Source organism: Mirounga leonina, unplaced genomic scaffold (assembly GCF_011800145.1).
Source record: "Mirounga leonina isolate KUSES-001 unplaced genomic scaffold, KU_Mleo_1.0 Mir_128, whole genome shotgun sequence".
Taxonomy (NCBI): Eukaryota; Metazoa; Chordata; class Mammalia; order Carnivora; family Phocidae; genus Mirounga; species Mirounga leonina.
The window spans coordinates 3776665-3791512 of record NW_023270320.1 but is presented as its reverse complement, the minus strand read 5'-3'; the positions used below and the strand labels follow the sequence as shown (position 1 = coordinate 3791512).

At 40.6% G+C, this 14848-nt stretch overlaps 1 protein-coding gene across 1 annotated transcript in view; it reads right to left on the bottom strand.

Annotated features, from left to right (window-relative positions):
* Positions 1-7230: 7230 nt before the first annotated feature.
* Positions 7231-14848, bottom strand: part of ZMAT4 (zinc finger matrin-type 4) — a 212330-nt gene continuing 204712 nt past the window's right edge. The window contains exon 5 of the mRNA XM_035003980.1: positions 7231-7302. Coding sequence (XP_034859871.1) covers positions 7253-7302 — 50 coding nt within the window. The 3' untranslated portion in view covers positions 7231-7252. The remainder of the gene's footprint in view (positions 7303-14848) is intronic.

Sequence of the window (14848 nt, the reverse complement as noted above, 5' to 3'; positions counted from 1 at the left end):
ATCTATCTATCTATCTATCTATCTATCTATCTATCTATCTATCTATCTATCATCTATCTATCTATCATCTATCTTCTATTATCCATATATCCACATAATGATATTTGATACAGTATGATATGATATATGATATCATTTATGGATTCATATTTACAAAATCACCTACTCACTAAAACTTATTTGTAATCCCCGAATCAATACTGACAATGCTTTGTGGTCATTCACAGACATGTACAAAGCAGCCCACATGCATGTTCCCAAAAGAGGTTGAACAGATGACACTCTGCTGTCTCGTTTCAGCTGTCCCACACAGATGATCAGAGGATGGAGATGGCAGGGAACAGCCAGTGTAGTCCAACAAATCCAGCTTTGGGGCTAGTTGATGAGTTTGAATCCCAGATCTGGCATCTGTTAGTGAGACGGCCTCAGGCAAGTCACTTAACACTTTCATAATATAAAGAAAATAGACTTTACTGGTATGAGTGGTTTGTTGAGAAGATTATAATCTATGTGAGATGCGTGTACAGATGAAATGTACATATTTCCCCTAGGAATAGTGGTTCAGTAGTGGCTCCATCAGTGTTGGAGTGAAGGAATTTATAGAAGAAGTAGTGTGAATAACGAGAATTGACTGTATATACTCGCAATGGGAGGCTGAGACAACGTGAGGACCTGCAAGCCATTGTGGTGGGTAGCTCAAAAAGCATAAAATGCCAAAAATGAGGTTAGAATATCCCCTCCCCCGCAAAGAAGAAAGGTGAGAGAAATTTAACTGAAATGTCTGTGTGTGTAAAACCAAGCTTTTTGCTTTCCATTCAGAGCCATTCCTCCCACAGTGCTCTGCTTTCCTTCCAGGCTGCTCAGACTCAAACGTGTACAGCCAGCCTCCAAGCCTCTTTCCCACCCCATCGACTCGGTGGCATGCTGCTTCCCTGCAGGATTGGCTCCAACTTCAAAATACATCCAGAATCTATTCTTACATTTAAAAAATGTAAATTGTTTTGATTGCGGTAAATACCCATAACATAAATGTGCCAACTTGACCATGTTGAGGTGTATAGTTCAGTGGCGTGAGGCACATCCACACTGTCATGCTGCCCTTGCCACCCCCACCCATGGGACTCTTCGCATCTCGTAAATTGGAACTCTGCACCCATTAAACAGCACTGCCCCTTGTCCTCCCCACCAGCCCCTGGCAACCACCATTCTACTTTCTGTCTCTGAATCTGACTGCTCATAGGAGTGGATCCACACACTATTTGTCCTCTTGTGATCAGCTTATTTCACCTTCAGGTTCATCCATGTTAGAGCATGTCAGAATCTCCTTCCTTTTCAAGGCTGAATACTATTCCATTTGTGCATGTATACAACATCTTGTGTTCCCATTCATCCATCAACAGAAACGTGTCGCCTCCACCTTCTGCCTACAGTAAATAATGCTGCTATGAGCATATGGGTGTGTGCTTCTTTGTTTGAGTCCTTGCTTCCAGTTCTTCTGAGCATATACCCAGAAGTAGAGTATCTGGATAAAATAGATCCAAAATCCATTCTTGACACCTCTGCTGCTACCACCCTAGCCTAAGCCCTATTTCCCATCAGAATGATCATAACTGGTGTCTACCCCATCTTCCTGCCGCTGCTCTTTTCCCCTCCTTAGTTCTCAATATAGACGTCACAGTGATCCTACTAACATGCCAGTCCAATGGGTTCCCGTCACACTTGGATGACAAGCTAGAGTCATCACAGCGGCCTCACACTGTCATGCTGGCCTGACCTCTCCCAGTGTCTCTCTGCCTCGCCTCCCTGGACCCCCACCCCTTGCTCACCCCTCTGTCTGATCATAGCCAGATCTGTGCATAGCTTGTCCTCAGCCACCCCAGATCTTCATTCAAGTGTCACTTTCTCTGGGAAGCCTTTGTTGACTGCTCTGGTTGCACTGCAAACCTCCTCACCTCATCCCCCCCACCCCACTTTATTCTCCTCATCTTTCTTCTGGTACTTAGCAGCATCTAATATATTACATATTTTACTTTTTAAAATAATTTTCTGAAATGCTGCATTAAAATCTAACTTTCAAGAAGACATATAGTTTTGTCTTTCTGTTTACCAAGCTCAGAGGAGTGTCTGATACATAGTGGCACTCAGTAAATATTTGAATGGATAGATGGATGGATGAACAACTGAGATGAATAACCATTAAGAGGTAATACAGAAACCAATATTGCACTGTATGCTAACTAAAATTTAAATGAAAAAATAAAAATAAATAAAAGGTAATACACGTAAGTTGAACACTACAGAAATGCTTAATCTTTAGAGAAATATCCAAATGATCTTTTCTTTTTGGGTTACCTGGATGGGAAAATTCACGTAACTATTATTTGAATTTCATGCCTATTTATTTTTTTAAAAGATTTTGTTTATTTACTTGAGAGAGAGAGAGTGAGAGAGAGAGCATGAGTGGGGCGGGAGGAGGTTGAGAAGCAGGCTCTCCGCTGGGAGGACCCTGGGATCATGATCTGACCCAAAGGCAGATGCCTAACTGACTTGAGCCACCTGGGTGCCCCTATTTCATGCCTATTTAAAACCAGTATTTGTGGATGGAGGGAAGGGTGTTAAAAATAACTATAGTGCCTCTCTTCCTCCCACCAAAGTTCTAAAGTGCCTCTCCTAAAGGAAGTATTTGAAGAAACAAAGTGTATGTATATTTTTAAAAACTCCTTGAGCTTTATAAGATTAGAATACAGATTAGAAAAAAAGAACACATACAATTTGTTTTTTTTTCATATGCCAACATGTGATATGGTTATGTTGAACATCAAAGTAATGCACAAAGTACCTTATTAAAGGGTACAATGAATTTATTGTGGAATTTTATGTGAACATGTATAGAAAAATAAATAAAATATTAGGCCTACAATCCCATGAGATAAAATCTCAACAGCTCCAAATTTCTTTTTGATGTTCCAACGAATAATTTCTAGGTATAACTCTTACTAGGTATATGGATTGTCACAGGATTTTTCCTGATCAGGCAATACGAATAGCTGATCTTGAGTCAACAGTTATAATTTGGTGGGAAAAATTGACTGGAAAATAGCTAATTCAATAAGATAAGTAGACATAGTCAAATCAAACAACAGTTTTTAATTTAAGATTTTTAGAACTCTTACAAATGCTTGGCATTGACCTCTATTCTGACATAGTCCCAAAATAAATTCTTGGGGTCCCAGATTCACTCATTGCAATTTCTCTCATTGTTTTTCCTTCTTTTTTTATCCACTACATTTTAATTATCTAATGCTCTGACCTCTTGTCCTACTTGATTATAAATCCCTGGAGAACAGGGAATGTCTGATTTACTTAGTATTTCTTTCTTTCTTTTTTTTTTTTTTTTTTACTTAGTATTTCTAACATAAGGCCTGACACACAGTGGGTATTCAATTTAGGTCTATAATTAAGGTTAATCAGGAGGGCTCTGATTGTCAAATACACACACAAATACATCATTCACACACACACATAAATACACATTTATATACACATACATATACACATAGACATAGACATATAGATTTAAATGTTTTCTATACCAACTTTCAGGAAGTCGAAGAGCTGAATTTCCAAGGTAATATTGAAGAACTTCACTGAAGAAGGGCTTTCCTAGTATAAGGGGTCCTTTCCACTGAAAGAGCTAAAGTTTTCTTTCTTTTGGTAAAAGATAGGGTAACCTCACACAGTGGTACATCATCTTAGGGAACCATCCTCTCTCTTTGAATCTAAGAGTTGGAGTATGTTGAGAGCTCATAAGTATGTGGCTGTGTCCCACGTGTGGCTTCCTCTCCCAGCGGTGTGCCTAGAGGCAGGTTGGGGATTGGGTTAGTGACATCTGGAGGGAAGATGTATGAGGACGGTGACTGTTTAAGCATGTGCTGTATTAAGGGGAATGGTGGGGAGGTAGATAGAATACCCACCATTCAGTCCAACCAGCCTTCAGTTCTGGCACTAATTCCTTCTGTCTGTCCTTCTTCACAGTGCACAGTGCCCGGGTCATCCTCTGGATCCTTGGATAGTGACTGTCTCTACTAACCATGCAGAGTTTGTAACTTCTCTTGGTCCTGAACTATTCAAAGTAGTACGACTTAATTTTTCCTATGTTTGCATCCTCTGTTTAAACCAAAAGCTGATTTGAAGCAACAATGGCATTCAAGACAGTCATCCTTTTACTCACCCCAGCACCTGCAAAGAGTCCTGCTCATAGAGCTGCTCACTAAACAGCTGTTTAATTAAATGGGGGCGGAGGGGGGGGAGGTAATGCAGGTGATGGAGAAAGCTCTTTTCTGTCTTATTTCCATGAATTAGAACATCTGTCATTCCTCCTAGGGCGAAGGCAACAGACAAGGAAGGTTAAGTTTCCCCTGAATTCAGATTTTCTCATTATTCTGAACTTTTTTATGGCCTAAGACCTGTAAACCTTTATCTTCAAGTTCTACCAAGATAAATATGGACCAACTAAAGCTTTCCCACACAACTCAGTACAGGAAGTTGGCAGAGTCCTGCCTGGGTCTCAGCCCACATATCCTTTCTCCTCCTTCACAGGTGGGCCCAATGGTTCTTTACCACAGACAAATGCACACACCCACATACCTGTAACACCCAGCCTCACCTCCGCAGTCCCTAGAGCCCCCCTCAATCTCAGGCAGGAGGAAGTGAGAGAGTTCTAGTCCTACAGCCCGGGAACGAGCAGCCAGCCAGTGATACTCGCTGTCATCTGACCTTGCTGTGGTGCCCCACGTAATGAAGCTTCTGAAGAGGTTCCCAATGTCTAGACTGATACACCTCCATCTCATGCCAAGTCTAGAGGTTAGATTCTTGCCTTGGTCGTGATGCCTAAAAAGTGCTTATGTCCTTATGTCCATCCCCACTGCTGCCCCAGTGCCATTCCAACTGTCCACAAAGAGACCAGTAAGCTGCTCTGCCCTTCTCCTCAATTACAGTAGTCCAACACAACAGAAAATAAGTAAATTTTGTCCCTCTGGACAGGTGAGTTTAGAAATCTACTATTCAAAAGATTTCCTGAATCTATATTGGATATCAGGTATCCAAAGTAGATACCTGAGCAATGAAATGTCAAGCATATAACACAGATTGGCAGCAGTATAAGACTCATCCCCAGACCCTCAACTTGAAAATGAAAATATTCGGTTGTTGAAGGAAACCATTAAGGGACGCAAATAGAACTGAAAGGCTTTATTCAGCTGATGTGCTATCAGGGAGCACTGAAGACTGTGTGTCCCCCAGTTGAAACAGGGTCAGGATTTTTAGGGCAGGGCAAAGTTGAACGTGTGCCCTGGTGGTTTTCACTGAGGCTGCAGTCCGGGTACCAAAGACCATCAGCATCGTATCTTCTGAGAAGTATTTCAGTAAGCCTTGTGACTTATCAGGTGTTCAAAGTTCTCAGGCAGTGAGGTAGACAACAGAAGGAAAAAAAAAAGGAAAATGGCGCAAAGGTGGAAGGCAAGGAAGAAACTGGGACCCACCGAGGTCTGTTTTATTTCTCTTACATAGTCAAGAGATATTTTGAGCTTCTCAAAATATCTGTGGTTAAAGACCAGTTTTTTTTTTCATTTTTATTGACTTTTAACTCTCAATATGTTGCAGAGCATACTTGCATAAAATCCAATAAAAATTAAATTACTAGCAAAATAAAATAAAAAACCAAGCCATGTAAGATGCAAGCCCAAAATTTTATTATTAGACTGAACAGACTTAAAATTACTCTATAAAGTTATGGTAAAAACTTTCTAAATGTTTACTCTCAATTTCTAGACCTGCCTCATTACAGATCAGTAAAAATCAGTTTTTGGACCAGTACCAGTCCATGAACTACATTTTGAGTAGCATGATTTTAATTAACTGCAATTTCTTCATTGCCTCTAGATCTCGAAGACATACTCCTCCTGCCCACGGGACCACTCCCTCACTTCACACTGGGTATCCCTGGGGCTGACTGTGTATTTTACTGACAACAATATGCTCACCACTGCCCAAGGGCTGGTTACTTGCTTTCGAGCAAGAACTTAATCCCCAAACCCACAGTTTAGGCTCTGATATTGGCCAATCTGACTTACCATCAGCCCTTTGACCTTGGCCAAACCAGACATATGCCTCACTATGACAAAATAGCAGTCAGATTATTTTTCCTGGATTCTTCTCAATTTCCTTCTTACCTTCACTTTTTTTGATTCTTTGATGGATAACCAATTTAAGGCCCCTTGGTCTGTCACCCCTCTGGACTTCTCTCATAGCACTGGAACTTGGCTTCCCTCAAATTTTCAAGCCCTTTCCATTCGCTCAGTTACCTTTGAGATACTCCCTGTTTCAGCTGAGCCCTCAGAGAAAATGCAGGTCACAGAATTTGCTATACCAATGGCCAAATCTATGCTCTAGTCTCTTCTTTACTGTATCCTGATGTGTTTAATCTGTTCTAAGGTAAGACAGCATCTCTAAACTTTATAGTTGTTAGAAGATTAATCAGTACACTACAATTTTAACAGATTCCAAATGGTGAACTCTTACATAGCTTGTTTAAAGAATAAAAACAAAAGTATCTTCCAATAATACCAATCCTTAAAAACAAAACTACAAAGAATCCACAAATAAATCCCCATTGATTATTGAATCCAGGGCTTGGATAGCTTCCATTTTATACAATATGCACAGAAAACTGAGAAAGTATTCACAGAAACACATATGAATAAATTTAAAGAATACCAAAAATATTTTTCACACACACAAAGAACACCTGGGTGTATACTCATCTTTTACCCTAGATCAAACAGGAAAAGCTTTGTAAGCATGTTACGCCATAGGTCGACACCCTATTACAAAGCAAAAATGGGTTGTGTGAGGAGCTATGCAGGGTCAGAATTCATCCCATGAGGGGATATCCAGAGAAAATCACACAAAAATATCCTAATCAAGTAGATGATACATCAAATTATATATGTTTTTTGATTGCATCTCTCTGGAAAGCTTGATTGCCAGTTGAATCACTTAAGGGAAAATGAGTCGTCTGCTTTATTTAGATGAAAGCAGAAACAATTTCTTTCATAAATGGCGTGAATACAATTTAATTCTGTTATCTTTTCTGCTTGGGAAAAGTGCCTGGATTTCGCACAGAAATAAGAATTTGATGTTTGTACATTTGCCATGTTTTCTTTGAGACTGTAAACAAGAAAGAGATGGTACCTCATGCACTTCTGAGTCTTTGGATGTGTCTTTCATTCAAATTTTCAGCCTCTATAAACAACAAAAAAGTAGGCAATCGAGAAAACAGGTTGTGTGTGAAACCCAGGATAGTTCTAAACTAACTTTCTCCATTCGCCTATTCTCAAACTAAATAACCAGATTTACTCTTTTGCATTACTTGTCTGGTCTTAGCTCATGGGTGTGATGGCTGTTATGGATATTTCCCTTCATTACCACATAACAAATATAGAATTATCATTTTCAAAAAGACCTCGAGTGGCATCTGCACTTTCCTTGGAGTTCTGAGAACAGTGGTCTGTGCTTAATTGAAAAGTTTCTTTTGCAAATGCAAAAGTTGTGGAATCTTTTGCTATAGAGAGTCACTTAAAAGTAGCTGTAATGGACCATGTAATAGCTTATTTCGCTGTGCTCTTTTATTCTAGCATAAAAGCGTAACTATTCCATTCAAATGTTGAAAATCTATTCAAGGCAAAAATACAGGCCCAGCATGATTTGGGTAGTGGTCCACTTAAACTACATTAATGTGTCATCATTAATTGTGTCTGCTTAAAACTTTTACATATTATCTGTGGAATATATCTAATCTCTAAAATTCATGCTTCAACGTATTGCCTGGTGCCTGTAATCATATTTAGAAAAACATTATTCTGTCCTATACCATATCAATGTAGGATTTCCTTCTGGAGAAAATGTTTGTATGGTGTTCATTATTCTGAGTACTAGTGAGAGAGATCGGTAAAAATGAAAAGTAAAAGTTTCAAATGTTCAAATGGTTTCTCAAGAGAGGTTAAAAATAACATTTTCCTATCATCTATTTTAGTTTTACAGACAAGAAGCTTAAGTGCAGCACTAAACTAGAAGAAGTAGGGTCTGGAACTCTCTCTTCAATCTATAGAGAGCTGGTTTTTTAGCAAGATTTTTATGGCCAGACCCCCACTGCCATGGTTGAAAGGCAGGGGTAGCCCACTATAGGGGAAGTACCTGGACTTTGGGTTCAAATAAACCTGAGGTTCCAATCCCAGCACCATTTCTTACTATTGTCAGGCCCTGAGGCCAAGTTTCCTGCTTTGTAAGAAATAATGATAACACCATTCACTTCACAGGATTATTGTAAAGGGATGAAGGTGGCACCATATGTCAAGTGCCTAGCATAGCTCATGATCTAGTACAGATACTCAATAAATTCTCATTTATAATTTCCTTCTTTTTTCTCTTTTTCATGAGTATGTGCATACTAAATGAGTATGTGCACACTAAAGGGTGATATTTGTAGACCCAAAGACTCATTTCTGTATCCATACAAAGAGTGGGCAGGAAATGCAGGTTCCATGCCAAGTAACTTACTAGTGACACCCATAGGAAATTTCTGACAACTCTTTCTAAGTGTCCCTTATTGCCAACTCTTCTCATGCATACACAATATCCATTCCTTGTACGTTGATATTCCTCAAGTTTCTGTGCTTAGCCCACTTTTCTCCTTGCTCTTATCACTGATTTTATCCACTCAAGGACGTCAGCACTTCCTCCATGCTGATGATCTAAAGTCCCTATGGTTAGACCTGGCTTTACTCCTAAGTTCCCCTCACATATCCAATGGTCGACTGGCATCTTCACCTCAGTGACCTGCATGGGCCTCAACTTTAACATGTCCAAAAGTGCTCTTGCTCCCTCAACCCACTCAATCCTTTTACCTCCCAATAAACAGGTTTCTCTTATTTCCTATATTCCGGTTACTTGTATTTCTACACAATCATTTAAGCTAGGAATTCTTCACTTGCTAATTTAAAGTGGTTAAATAAACTTTGCCCTCTTCCCAACATTCTTACATTTACTACTCTACTAGCTATGGACTTTTATTCCCTCCTGCCTTTCTTCCACCTTCCACCTTTAACCTGTTCCCTACTTCCTTATCTACTTGCGCATCAAATGCACATCTTCTCTGTCATCTTGAATTTCTTCGGCTGGCCAGTTTCCTGGACTTGATGCCACCAACCAGGGGCCAATAAGTCACTTGGCATTACTGAGAGTGGTGGGCCAGGCACATGCACCGAGTTCCTGGCTCCTTCAACAACTTCTGAACTTGAATGAAACACCACACTGCAGAGCATGGGATCTGGCATCCCAGCATAGCTTGCAAAAGGCTTGGATAACACACTCTGGAAGTGTGAAAGAATTAGCTTTCCATGGGGCCAATTTTGCCCCAGAGAAAATCAGAAATGGAATGAGTCTAGTCAAAGGACTTCCCCTATTCCTCCCTCTTACGGGCTTGTTTGAGATAAGTCTCCTCCATACAGCCAGCCTAGAGGCATTCCACATACTGAATGACAGCCTTGCTGGACCACCTGTGTCTCTTCACAGCTCACCATGAAGGAGCAGCCCACAGAGCAATGTATCATATTTATTGCCTCATATCCTTCTTTGTATTCCCTCCATTTCCCCTCACTTCTGCCATCCTGGGTTTGCACCTAGCAAACAAAGCATCGACATTTAATCTTTGCCTCAAGCTCTGTTTTCTAGGGAATCCAGGACTAAGAAAACCTCTAAAAAGGATTTTAGGCAACTTTAAAGGGAAGCCTCTTTTCAATAAGATAAGAAGCTTTGGCTCATTTTCCTTTTCTGCACCAAGTCTTAAAGGAAAAGAAAAATGAATATTTATAGTTTAAAAGCCTATTGGGGCAAGCTATAGTAATTTCAAAACATTTTGCTTTAGTTTTTCTAGCAGCCAGAATGAAGAAGGAAAAATGAAAGTTTCACAAGTGAATAATAATTGGAAGTAAATTCATCAAGAAAACTGTTACTAGACCCTGAGCTTTGGGAGGAATTTTCTCATGATGTCATGATGATCTTTACACAAGGGTCATAAAGTGATGTAGTGAATCATATTCTTCATATTATATATTTAAAAAACAGTTAAAAATACACAGAGTGCTCCCCATGTGTTTCTTTGTTTTTTTTATATTAGAATTTAGGGGACAGCAATCACAAGATTTCAGGGCAGTGGTTGTAAAACATTGATGTACACAAGCAGGTTCTTAAAAATACATATTTCTGGGCCCCATTCCAGACTCATGAACCAGAATTTCCAGAGCTAAGGTCTAGTCATCTGTATTTCGGACAGGATGAATCTAATGCTCACCAAAGGTTGAATACTGCTCATTTCCAACAGTTCAACCTAAGTTTTATCTAAAAAAATTGTTAATATTTTATAGCAGAAGTAGCTTCTAAGAATATATTCTAGATGTTACCATAGAATGGAAGATCACTACACAAATAGACACCAAGTTTTGGGTTTTTGGAATTTCAGAATGTACATAAAGCTAAAATGAAATGGAAAATTGTGGATTTTCCACAATTACCTGTGAAACACCCTCTGTGGTTACAACGCCTTAGTTAAGTAAACAGCGTGATGTGGGATATGGGATATTTAAGAGTAGAAGCAGGGTCCCCACCATCAATAACCTTCTAGCATAATTCAGAAGAAAAGTCACACAACTAAATATCATATCACTGAGGACCAGATGATATACTATGAGCTATGCCTACAGGTACAAACCATTTATCGAATATGCAATCCACTGAGGAAGCCCAAGATCAGCCAAATGTTTTGTCTTTTGTAAAAGAAAGTTTCCCTCCCATAGGTAGTTTTGCTATAGACAATTGGTATGAGATTAAAAATAAAGCAAATAAGGCACATGGTACAGATCAGACCATTAGAATTTTCTCTCAAATTCTACCCCACTCACCACCTTTAGAAGGTTGTGGTTGATTATCACTATTGCTTTTTCACATGAAATTACAGGCACTAGGTTTCCAGTGTGTGTGTGTTTTAACAAGCCTAACAATCTTTCGAAACAGCACTATCTTAATCTGACTTTTCAGATTCGATATTTAGAGATTTTCAAAAATATCAGTCCAATTAGAACAAAAAGGAAAAAAAATTTCCTGGGGTATCCACGACAAAGGCAATATGAGGCAGTGTTTTTCTTTGTAACAGAGAGTCCTGCAGGAGCCGTTGGTATTTATCTCCTATATCACCGCTCTAAGAGGCTAAACGCTCACAAACAATTCTGTCAGAGGGTCTGGGGAAAAAAGCAGGCATAAAGAATACTTCCTGACATCAAATATATTTCATCGTGTCTAACCGATGCTCCTGATTTAAAAAATGAAACCATGGTTTAAATATCATTTAAAAGGATTCCCTTTGTGTTGACAGAAAATCAGATACTACTTAGTACAAGGTTTTTAATTGTCTTTTAATACTTTTAAATCCAAGCTACTCATTTGTTTAATACGAAAATTGAAATTGCATGGTCATTTTTTTTAAAGATTTTTTATTTATTTATTTGAGAGAGAGAGAGAGAGCATGAGAGGGGGAGGGTCAGAGGGAGAAGCAGACTCCCTGCCGAGCAGGGAGCCCGATGTGGGACTCGATCCTGGGACTCCAGGACCATGACCTGAGCCGAAGGCAGTCTCCCAACCAACTGAGCCACCCAGGCGCCCCGCATGGTCATTTTTATTGAGCATATTACATCTTCCTACACCTAGAAAAAGAAAAAAAATATATGGGTTTTATTTAGAGGTCAGCTCCACACAAAAGATGGAAAGGAGAAGGGAAGCAAAGGTCTGGCTCACGCAAGCCAACCGTGCATTAGTCTGAAAAACGGCTTCCTAAGTCATGTCCCTATTTGGTACTGTTTAAGTGGCATCTTAGTTTGGGTTTCTCCAAAAGTGACTGATTCAAGGAATTGAGTGCAAGGAGTTTATTCTGGAGCCAATTCCAGGAAACCCTTATGAGGGAGTAGGGAAATAGGCAGGTAAGGAAAACAGCTAATGAAGGGTTTATTTTCCAGTAAGTGAGCTCTAGGAACACAATTGACTCCCACTGGGGACTGGGAAGTGAGTATAAAGTAGAGTGTCTGCAGAGGGTTGCAGAGCAATCCCAGCAGAGGGTCAAAGGTCTTATACCAACTCTCCATCAGTCATTTGAGAGTAGGTTGCTGGGGTGGGGGCGGCAGGGGACATTAATTCTCTGATGCTTTCAGCCTACCACAGGAACTGGAATGTGGGCTCGGGTGATCAGCCCTCAGACAAAGAGACGCTGGTGGCAACTGTGTTAAGTCAAGTTGATGTGCACTAAGGAGTTGTAGGTGGGGGAGGAGGTTGTAATATGGGCAGAGCACCCATGGGGTTGGCCCCACAAAGACTCAAAACAGACATACAAATGCCCATTCCAACTCTTTGGAATCTTCCTAGTTCAGGAAATTACCTCGGGGCATGGATGAGGCAGTAAAAGAAACAAGCCAAATGAAATAAAATGAAAGCAGAAATAATTTGACTTCTCTACATGGGTAGAGCACCCGCGGCACCTTCAGCGCTGAGGCTGTGCTGGGTGGGATTCAGGCTGCAATCAAGCAGAGCTCACAGATGTGCTCATAAGGCAGACACTGACGGGGAAGCTGTGAGTCCAGATGCGGACAGCAAGAAGGGACAAGCAGGGAGAGATACTGCGATGGAACCTTTTTCTCAGGCATGGGGTAACACAAAGCGGAGATGGTGTAGCCAGCAGAAAGAGGTCCAAGTAGGCAGGTGCCAGAGAGAAGCAGGGACCTGGAGACAGTCAGCAATATCTAGGGAAGAGTGCTTACCAGCTGCAGTTTCATCTCACCCATTTCTTAAGCACCAGCTATCTACTGCTGCCATCTAAATCCCAGGCATCAAAGGGGACTCAGCCATTCTGCACTCCCCTGAGTGAAGAAGCAAGTCCTGAGGAGTGGGGAGGGATCTGAGTAGACCCCGTCCAACACAAACAGCCCAATGCACACTCTTTAATTGTGGGTTGATAATGTGTTTCCCAGACTTAAAGCACAGTTCAAGACCAGTGGCCCGAGATACTTCGATCTTGTTGCTCTGAGTGAATCACTAACTCACGAGAAGAAAGCATACTAGAAACATTTGGCTTCACAACTGTGAGGTCACCAGCCAAACTAAATCCCAGCATTTGGAGGATGTTCAATACAAAATTATAAATCTAGATTTTTCTCGCTAGACATATAGACTTCAGAGAGATCCCAAGATATGAAAGTGTCTCAGCTTATTTAGGAACATCGCAGGCTGAGAAACGCTGGGGGGCGTGAGTACTGACCCATCTTGCCATCACTTCATCTCTGCCACTCCAGATCCTGAAGGGTCAGCAGCAGAGGCAAACTTTAAAGTGAAAAATAAAAGTCCAGGCAAGTTAAAGCAACAAGAGAGTTGATGTTGGAGCAAAGGCTGATGTGGGAAACATGTCAGAGGGGTCCCTCCTCCAGCCTTCCCTGGAATATGGCAGGATTCACGGCCATGAGCCACAGAACCAGGACAAAATGAGGTCTTCCCTGCCCAGGGCTAGGGGATCTGTTACCTGATTAACACTGCTTTGATTCCTCTGTCAAAAAAACATTTCTGTAGCTGAGGGACCCTTCCTATAAGATCTAGGAAACTGATTTAATAGCAAGGCAAGGATTTTTTTGAAAGGGAAACAGATTCGTTTCAGATTTTGAGGTATTCCCAATGTAAAATCTATCATATGTTATTATAACATAAATTATCCAACCAACAATTCCTCACTCCCAATTGCTCATTTTATAGATTTTATTATTAAGCTCTTGACCTAGCCACTCGGTTTCCTATTCCTTCTATTTGAGTCATCCCATAACAAATATCCCTGATAGGTTATAATTCTGCAATTATAGTGCCTAATATAATCTGTATACAAACTGGCACCAAAGTGTTGAGGAAGATCTGTTTATATTTAGTGGTATTCTCACACAAGCTTTTTTGTGGCTCAGGCTCTTTTTAAGCCTGCACTGTACATTTATTTTTCAGTAGAGGCATTTGATTATATATCCCCTGCTGCTTATTCATTTGCAGTGCATCTTAGACCATTTGGAATACTAGTAAAATCTTGACAGAATTATTTATATTCTAATATTATCAATGTTCTGTTTTAAAAAACGGGGTCCTAAGTCATTTTATTAGGGAAGTGACAGCCACCTTTTCTGGTTTCTGTCATTCTAACTTAATATGCGCTTAATACCACAGACAGTGTGCTGGAGAGAAGGAGAGACCCTGTGATTCTAGTGTCAGCCCTACCAGAGAGGGACTGGGGGGACTTTGGGAAAGTTACTCGGTGTCAGACACAGAGCTCGTGCTCATGAGATAGGCGAGCACACACAAGGTGGGGAAAACCCACCAGGCAGAGAGATGGCAAGATGTTGGAATATTTGGCAAGGCTGGATCTTGCTTCACTGAAGGATGAATACGGACACAAGAGACTGAAGACAGTCCCAAACCAGTACTTCAAATCTGGAGAGAAATGGCTGGAAGCAGGTTGTAATTCTACTAGCTGGTGATCTGAAGTGAGTCTGAGTCTGAGCAGCTGGTAATTTACAAAGATTCAAGGCTTCAGAAGTTGGAGCAAACAATAAGAACAGGGGAAAGAAGAGAGATTCACCCTGGTGGTACCGGGCCAGGCCGGAAATTTAAAGTACCAAGATTAGAGCTGAAAGAAGCAACAATAGTGATGCAATGTGACACC